The 9,515-nt window shown below is 35.4% G+C and overlaps 1 protein-coding gene across 1 annotated transcript; it reads left to right on the top strand.

Annotated features, from left to right (window-relative positions):
* The first annotated feature begins 1,004 nt into the window (after nucleotides 1-1,004).
* Smp_043130 (hypothetical protein) lies at nucleotides 1,005-6,971 on the top strand. Its single transcript, XM_018796880.1, has 7 exons — nucleotides 1,005-1,168; nucleotides 1,203-1,401; nucleotides 1,439-1,486; nucleotides 4,330-4,410; nucleotides 4,469-4,537; nucleotides 6,607-6,711; nucleotides 6,753-6,971. The coding sequence occupies exons 1-7, from the start codon at nucleotides 1,038-1,040 to the stop codon at nucleotides 6,900-6,902; spliced, it is 783 nt and encodes a 260-aa protein (XP_018651977.1). The 5' UTR covers nucleotides 1,005-1,037; the 3' UTR covers nucleotides 6,903-6,971.
* Nucleotides 6,972-9,515: the final 2,544 nt, after the last annotated feature.

Genomic DNA, 9,515 nt, shown 5'->3' with positions numbered 1-9,515 from the left:
CCCTTCATTTCATGGGGGTTTTCCATCACCTAGTTTCTTATATTCATTCCCCAATCAACCGAATCGCGGTCAGTGTACTTGTTTTCCATATTTTGTAAAATATTTGAAACCCTTTGAGGCTGATGTGTTGTAGTGACCTTCGTCCACACCAAATACCTCGTTATCAGATGGACGGCATTTTCATGGAGTGATAGTGGCCTTACAAAAGCAACTGTAATCAGAACTAGACCATATACCACATTGTTGTCAGCGCACATGTATTTGAATGAAAATTTTCAGAGCATGTTTATTATTTCACCTCTAATATGAAGTACTGAAGGTCACTAATCGTGGACAAACAGGCATTTAGCTTACTGACTTTTGAATATGTGACTTCATTTCCTCTCATTAATCTCTATTCCTGACTCACTGGGTGCTTTTAATTGTGTTAAATAAAGTATTATCTAGTTTATACCCTGGTTCTCTATTCTGTCGTGAATCCTGAACCGGATATAACGTGACTAGTCTCGTTATTGTATTAACGTATTGTAGGATATCTGAGAGTGAGAAAAGTGTTTTAAACCATCCGTTATATTAACTTCACAAATAACCACGATTTCAGTCATGTGATTTCGTTCATATACTCGAAAAGTTCCAAGTCATGTCGGCTTCATCTACCATTTTCTTCAAAGCTGCTTCCGAAATATCAGTGGTGAATTTAGTCAGTAGTGTTAGGTTTAAGAAACCTTTCCTAATCCCCACTGTTGGGTTAAACATGAGCAATTTCTTTTTTAAATATTCGAAGTCCCCATTGTGAAAATATGAACAACATATGCGAGCGAACAATATTGTAAAGCCTAGTGAAGATCTGATTTTTTTTAGCTTTTCGCTCCCCTCTTAAGTGTTTTGTGTACTTTTAAGATACATCAGACGAAAAGCAGTAAAATACAAATCAAAAGTAATTACAAGCATACTTTCTGATCCATCTGACTTCATTTTCCTTTTGTATTGTCTATCTACTTTAAAGGGAATAATTGCAGTTTGATACATTCAATTAAATGTCTGATTCGGAGGATTCAGATATAGGTTTACTTGTGCAAGCACTACCAGTTTCAGATTTTGATTTGAATGACCCACCTAATTACGAGAAGGCTCTTACATCACCTGATGAATACTTAAAATTTGTGCGGTATGTTTAATAAATAATAATATTAATGTGATAGGTATCAAGCTTTATCATTCCCGAGTGTGTTATGTTGTCGCGACCTACCTACAAGTATGGTCAACCAAACGGCTGCCTCAACAACTGAGTATGCTAAATCGACTGACAGTGACATTCAAAAAACTTGCAAAGTCATTTCTATAAAAATTTCAAGACATTTACAAGAAAATCAAGTCATTCATTTCCGTAAAACTGTTGATGTAATAAACTGTCTCATTTTTATTCATTGTCTCATAGGAATACCAATGTTTGAAGTCACTGGTCTTGAGAAATTCCGATGATATGGTAAGCAGTCGTATCTACTATTTAGCTTTACAATATTTCGTGTAGACTAATGTTAAAAGTATTTTGATAAGTAACAATTCTAACGGTGGGGATATTGCACACTTACTATTAAAGTTGTTTCAAGATGGGGCTATTTGATTTTTGTAGGTGACTATGTCACATTATTAATGGCTTAGATATCTGTTCGATTATTCGGAAGTAACTTACCATTCTATGAGTTGCTAAAAACAATTTAGGCTAACAGATCCGTTCGTAGTATGCAGTTGTGACAATAAGAAGTCAATACATTAATTCATTTTAATAGTGTGTAAATTAAACTTTATATTAAATTGGTATATCGGATGATTTAGTAGTATGTATCATTCAATAGAATTGGTTTAGAATGGTTAGGGTAGTTAACCCCCAACTGTTAGATCACGCGTTTAAACACCGGTCCACTTACTTTGTTTTAGGCATCAAGGCGTTATCAGTAGCCTTTGCGAAATTGTATGGCTCAGGAGAGTACTTAATTCTGGACCCGACAAATAAGTTACATTTATTCATGATTGACTATTAAGTCACTTGTTTTTTGATGCTTGTAACGCAGCATAGCAAATTAGAACGACAAAATCTGGTATATTAGTATAGTTTAATAAATATCTGAATGACAGGAAATTTCACAATTCGTCAACACCGTGGTGGAAAATTAACACAGACCTCCCGACTACTAGCGAGATCGAAAAGGCCATAGCTAACTTGAGGCGAGGTAAAGCCGCAGGACCTTATAAGTTAGTTTCAGAGTGATTCTTTGATTAACATCACGAATGGATCAATCTTAGACCACCATTGAAAACCTGGAAGCACTAGACGGCCGTTTTGCTCTAGTATGGGACTGGTCGAAGTCAGATATTAACACTGTTGGACGCCAGCTCAGTGGTCTAGGGGTTAAGCGTTCACCCCCAAATGCCCTGGTACGGCCGAGAGTGGGGAGAGTCCGCTCTCCCTCTCCAAATGCTCTCACATGGCCACGCGTACATAGCCTCTGCCAGGGAAGTCCTACTCACTGCCTTCTCGTGGCGGGGGTGTTGTTCACAAAAGTGAGAGGACGAAAAGCGAATCTCCGGCACTTTAACCGGGTTGGTGGACACGGAAAGTCCACCTAGGGGAGTAGGAAAACCCTGATTCCAAACCAATGGTGCACATGGGCTCCAGTATCCTGAAGGAACGAATGGCGTATGAACCAACTGTTGGTCACCGGCTACCATGGGACTGCATCTCCTCACGATGCTCCACTGCCTTGTGGGTTAGACCTTTAGGTCAAAGGCTCGGGGTGTGGCCCCCTAAGAAAACCACCTGCTTCAGTCTGGGCACCTGGGCAGTATCACAGCCCTCACACAAATCGAATGAGATTTGTGAGGCGCATATTTATCTGGTGCTTCCTTGTACCAATATTTATGTGTTTAAATAAATAATAAATAAGCGTTCGCTTGCGAAACCGAAGGTCATGTGTTCGAGTCTCGCGTGCGGGTTTATGGATCCGCACTGCTGAGGAGTCCCATACTAGGACATAAAGGCTGTCCAGTGCTTCCAGGTTTTCATTGGTGGTCTATCATTGATCCATTCGCGATATCAATTTAAACTCAACAATCTCTACAACCATATACTGACACTTAATAATAAAATTGACTGGGTTATAAGTTTGAGCCATTTTTGACCAGTATTAACGGCTTTTCTTTCTAACGTATAAGAACCGACAGATCTATTTGCAAAATTAGCTGAGGAACATCAAGGGGAAAGTATACTAAGAACTAATCCTCTTTGTGGCTTCAAAACCTGTTCTTTGGAGGTAGAGAATATACATACGCTACTAGTCCATATCTTCGTAGCACCGCTGGGTTATGATGAAGTCACTGAGTAAACAATGGTAAATTTAAATGTAGAGCACTGGGTAAAGATGAAAAATAGGCTGATAAGCCTATGAAGCTTCTTCGACCGCTTACACTGACTTGTATTCCTGGTTTGTATAGGAATAGGTTGGCAACAGCTAGAGACACTCGAACCAAGACTTGACATTAGTCCCTGCAGTCACTAACTATTGTTTCGAGTCATATCAGTAGGTTCAGGCTTCCTTGTTAAAGTCTGCACGACGATGGTGATCTCCGTCTAAATATGTCATTATTGCTTAAAAGGCGACGTGCGATTGTGTTCATTCTTCATCTTTTAAATCTTGAGTTATTCCAAAAATTTCATTCCCCTGATACTACTGTCTTTTCTGAACCATATGCTCTCTGCTCAGTTTTCCAAGGTCTCTGGTATTAGTTTTAATCTATTTATCTTATCGGTTTTCTTTTTTTGTGCTGATATGGTTACAAAACTTTGACCGATTCATATCTGGGCTATGTTCCACATTGCTAGTGAATGATTTAGTAATATGATATTAGAATTAAATGCAGAAAGATATGTATACTAGGTAGAGAGATAAATGCAACTCACCAAGCACAAATTTTAAACTCTGTTTTGAGCCACACTGAGTAAAGACTAGTGATACTATTTGTTTACCCAAACCGTAGTAGGTGGAGCAGGACTTGAGTCTGCAACCAGGTGGTTAAAAGTTGAACGTCTTAATCACTAAATCACTTCCCCATTAGGAATATATATACAATAGGACTAAAAAAGGTCTAAGTCACCCTGAATATCATGTCGCAGCAAAGCTAAATTTCACCACACTACCTATACCAACTGGTAAAATTAAAAAAAGCGTACGAATGAGACCATTAGTCTGATCTAATTAGTTATATTTACTTATAAATTAACGATTTATAAACTAATTTAGTGCATTTATTTCTATAATTTCGTTTTTATAGACAAAAACTGTTCTTCCAATAAATAAAACAACAATACTTGAACACTCTCCATCCTTAACTTGGATCGCTCAACGCACCAGGGTAGTATTAAACTTCACTTTTTTATGTCTATCTCATCTCTGTCCATTTTATTATTTAGTCAGAAATTATGACATTGATTAATTTGGTTGCATCCTTATGTACCAAAATGCACTGGAATTCTAAATTGGTAAGTTAATTTAATTTTACTGCTATGAGAAAAAGAATGATAAAAATGTAATAATTTTCTGGTAAGCGAAAATAAACTTAATCCAAAATGAGGAAACACAGGTTATGATTGTCCACTTACATATTTTGTTGATACGATCAGATGATAATATTAGTCTTAACGTAGTAAATTACTTTTTACACAATTTCAGAGTCTGATATGATAAACAAAAATTGAGTCTAATAGTCAGGTCTTAATTAATTGTAGAATAAGTGATCTACAAACTAGTGTCCTTCAGTCACCTGACATTTTATCATATTTATCGTGTTAATGTTTTGTATGGAAACATGTCATCTTATCTCGCAAAAAATCAACCCATCTGGTTATGTCTTGTTTTCGATTTCAAATCGTTCGAGGGTCTACGTCAATAATACGGTCTCCTGAGCAGCCACCATTTGACCATAAGTTGTATAATTATACACCATCCATCGATTAATGATTGTACTCTTTTGTAAAGTCTTATCATTTCTTTAGTAAAAATACGTATTTACAAAATCACAGTCAAATAAGAATGTACATTTTTGGTGTTTCATAATTCACAAGATTTTTTCATTGTGTTAAATTAGTAAAGATTACATCTTTGCGTAGTAAAAGCCTTCACCAGTTGTTTATCTGTACTTAAATGAACTCAAAAATATATCAGCTATGGAGTGTTTACGTTCAATTAAAAAATAAGAGTATCACTTATGTATTAAAAAACGTTGATATAGGGAGCAACGATTCGATCGATTGGACTGCGATTGATATATAAAATTGATCGTTTGTGACATGTAATCCCATTTTGAGAAGATATAATTGTATGACTTAGTCACTTAGTTATATCTGTTGCTCATAAATTTCTAATTGTATTGTAGTAAACGAAAACTCGGGGAAAAGAAATATGTTGTTTTCTGCAAAATTACACTTCGTAAAATATGAAAATCATACAATAAGTACATTATTTGGACATTTTCCTTCAGTTGTCGTTAACATACTTCCTGATTATTCCAATTCTATTATTATTTTTCCAATTACTCCCTGTTCTCATCAATTCAATCTTATGCTGGCAGGCATTGCGCTTCCGATTGCTGCTACATACTACTTATATCTGTCAACATAAGTAGCATACACCACAATATGTTATTGTAAAAAAATGTGTTCGCATCGTACATTATTGGTTAATTGATGTGAAACATTACTTAGTTCAAATTATACAAACTTGACTGTAAATAAATCATATCAAAAGTGATGTATTCATGCATCATTTTAATTTATTATGTGTGTCAAGTAAATCCATATCACTAGTCTGTGTTTTTAGTGCGCATCGTCGGATTGAGAGTTTCAGTACCAAGAACACGTTATTTAAGCATTCCTCGGGCATAACAGGGTACATACATGACAGGAGTAATTAGTTGAATATAAAAGCTTAACTTGAAATTAACAATGAGCAATATCTAGTAAATTTTAATAGATTAGCCAGTAATGATCTATTGAAAAAGGTATCTAAAATGGCAATGAATACATTTAAAACAAGGGTTCAATCGACTATCATGTTCAAATATGAGTTAATTTTCCCGGTCCATAACCACTTATTTCCATTACTACTATTACAACTATCGTTTAGTTGATTTTTGTCCCAGGGCAAAAGCTATTTTTATATTCATCAATTAATACAACTCATTATTGAAATCAGTCTACAGTTAATACCGGAATTGTACGTGGACACTAGGTGTACTTTTGAAAATTGAGTTTACAGTCTGCGGATATTTTATGCTTATGACCCGTTAATTTTAATTACTTAGGTGCTATTATTTTGTCTTTCCTGGCAATACCATATTTCATGTTTACGTTACCGAATCTCTTTAAAACGTACCTTAACTTGGTAACTTACAGCTAACCGGATTACCAGCATTTGTTTCTAATATTTGTGTATGCATCATTCTCATAAGAAGTGACTGTCCTAACTAAGCATCACATGACAAAAAATCTGCTTACTTTCCTGTGCTATATTTATTTGCATGTTTAAAATATATTGTTTTTTTCGTCAATAGAACGTGTGGATTTTTTCTCTTCTGGTGGCTTTGGAGCCACCATTTCATCCAGATTTATGCCATGATCTTCGCACTATCGTTAAACGATGCCGCAAATTAAGACGGGTAAGGTATAGATTTTGTTTACAACTTTTTTCTATCCACAGGATTTCGAACAGTCATCATTTCCTACTACTGATAATAGTGTGAAACAGTGCAGTGTTGTCGCTGAAGATATTAAATTTTTCAATTTATGTATCAATCTTATATCTCATACTTTTGGCCAATCTGATCTAGCTGATGAATTAACTGACTAAATGATTTCTGTCTTTCTATATTCTTTTTTAAACTGGTATTCATGTGTAAATAATAATTTTATTTCACAGATTTCTGCTTTTCTTAATTTGAACTATCTAACTAGTTGTTACGTCCTTGAATCTTTCTACCCACTTTGTGCCGAGTATGACCTGTGTAATGTAGATTAAGACCTTGACCCGGTAGGCTGACTGGCTTAACCTTTGAGGCTAATATGCGTGAGTTCGAAGTGGGGGTAGAGAGACGAAAACTATTCTATCCCTGATTGTCTGGTAAGCACGAGAGAGAGAGAGAGAGAGAGAGAGAAGACAAAGACAGCTGGAACGCTAATCACTTTATTCCAACCCCGATCTAGCACTCGAATCCCAATTCAGATTAGGGTGAAAGGTTACATGAATAAATAGATGAATAGGCTGACCACAACGTACAATAATTAGGAAAATACAATTATGTCCAAAACGGGGATTATAGTAGAAAATAGGGTACAAAAGATTACGTCTAAATGACAATAGCTTTACAACAGAAAATGCTATGGCAATGAATTATACATCAAACGAAAGCTTATGATCTGTAGAATAGGCTAGGGGCAAAAGTAAATGTTACAGTTTTACAAGCTTTGAATTAAATGAATTAACGTCCCCAAAAATAGCTTCCGTAATTTGTTAAGGCTTCTTGTTTTGCGGTTCACATCACTAGTGATACACATTGAAATTGAATACTCTGTTCAATTTATACTTTGTTCGTATGCAACATTAAACAACTATGATTACGTGTTGAACTTACTCCCTAATTTTATTTCCTTAGAAGTTCTTTTGTGGATACGTATAAATCAACAAATTGTATAAAGCCTTAATAAACTTAGGTAACCCGAAGTATAATTAATTAGATGATTACTTGTATTCCGTTTTATTGTTCAATAAATCACCGAGATTATGGAGAATATTTGTAGCCCGGGATGAACATTTGAAGGCATTTTGTTCTGAGCTAGATAGTTTAGTCGTGAACCTTTCATCGTCTTTTCCGACAACAGTATCAATACACACACTTCAATAAGAGGTGGTTCATTAGAATATCTCTACAAATTACTAGCACGTTGTTTTGTTGAACTAGAATTTGGTTGCTTGTCCACTGTTGCGTGGCCTTTATTTGCATAGCTGTTTCGATTGCTTTTACCTCTGATCTTGCAGCTGTTTATCCCTTTCTCCATTAGTTAAGAGTCTGAGTCGACTTCTATAGGCCCATTGATTCATCACTAGACTTCTGAACTTCTAAAAAATTATCTGACATTCTTTGCATTTTCTTTTCACATTGTTTCCATGTTTTCTCAGTCAATCTAATGTCCATAATTGTCTACATGTATTGATATATGTAAAGCTATGCCATGGATTTAAACTAAGAGAGGCGTCACTTATTAAGTTATTCACTCATGTTATTGTCAAGAAAGACACGATTAAACAATCTGTCTTAGAGGACACGACACCAAAATAAGTCACTGCTAATATATGCACTCCTTAAACTATCAGAAAGTGTTGTATCCAAAAATGTATAGTCGTTCTGGCATTTTTTATACATAGTATAAATTTCAAAGGTCGAGCTAATGGTTCTATTTCATTTGACCGTTTCCTTATCTTTGGTTAACCAATGTAACGAAAAGTTCATCTAGTCACTCACTCATCTTTCATAACAAGTCTCATATCCTAAATCATCACTGTGCTTATAGAAGTGCAAATGCACACTTTTAATCCGATTTTCTGCTCATAAACAGTAAATGGCTAATCTGATACCAGTGATATTAAAAAAGTCAAACAATGTGATGGTCCTTCATAGTTACGTCATCTTTTAGTGTCAGGTTTCTTAATATCAAAATAATCAATTCTTTGTTACCAAATCAATTATTTTCGCTAACGTTCAATGTAAAATTAGTTACGAACAAAGCAACCAAAAAACGTTGTAAGTTTTTCCAAACTTCTACTGTTGCAATATTTCCCCTTTTCAAGTAAAATTTCCCAAACTAGGCTGAACTTATGCTACGCTACGAATTAGGCCCTGCTTTTATGATGGAGGCTAGAGTACAAACTTCTGAGGACTCGTGAAACAGGACGGACAACTGGCCAATATTCTCAGATAATCATTACTTCATTTTGGGACATAGATCTACCTAATTTTGATTTACAAATGCGTTGTGCTTAATACGTTAGCGTTAATTGTTCCGTTTAGTCGTTATAATTTCAGCATAGTCATCTGATTAATGTTATAGCGTGTGTATGCCCTGTTTATATATGAACGTGCTGATTCCCGCCATTCAGAGAGGAATGAATTATCGATCGGATCCAATGATACACAAAAGCCGGATGAGCGGTTTTGAGTACTTAACAGTCCTGCTTTCTGCCTAGCCCAGCCAGTTAAGTCCAGAACACCAATAACAGCCTCTGCAATATGAATCATTATTCTCAAACATACTGAGTTTATATACCAAACAAACTGACCACATCGTACCATAAAATAGAAAATAACATTTGTACAAGATGTGGTTGTGAATAGGGGGAACAGTAATTAATGGACTAGGGATAACTCAAGAATGGTAAATCGTATAATAATAGTCTGTGGGTCAAAAT

The sequence above is a fragment of the Schistosoma mansoni genome, chromosome 4, assembly GCF_000237925.1.
Source record: "Schistosoma mansoni strain Puerto Rico chromosome 4, complete genome".
Classification (NCBI taxonomy): Eukaryota; Metazoa; Platyhelminthes; class Trematoda; order Strigeidida; family Schistosomatidae; genus Schistosoma; species Schistosoma mansoni.
This window is presented reverse-complemented; position numbering and strand designations above follow the sequence as displayed.

Excerpts from the sequence above, each read along its gene's own strand:
- Smp_043130 (XM_018796880.1), top strand. The coding sequence starts at position 1,038 with ATGTCTGATTCGGAGGATTCAGATATAGGTTTACTTGTGCAAGCACTA. Across the intron at positions 4,411-4,468 it reads GGATCGCTCAACGCACCAGG|TCAGAAATTATGACATTGAT; the intron begins GTAGTATTAAAC and ends TTTATTATTTAG. Across the intron at positions 4,538-6,606 it reads TGCACTGGAATTCTAAATTG|AACGTGTGGATTTTTTCTCT; the intron begins GTAAGTTAATTT and ends TTTCGTCAATAG.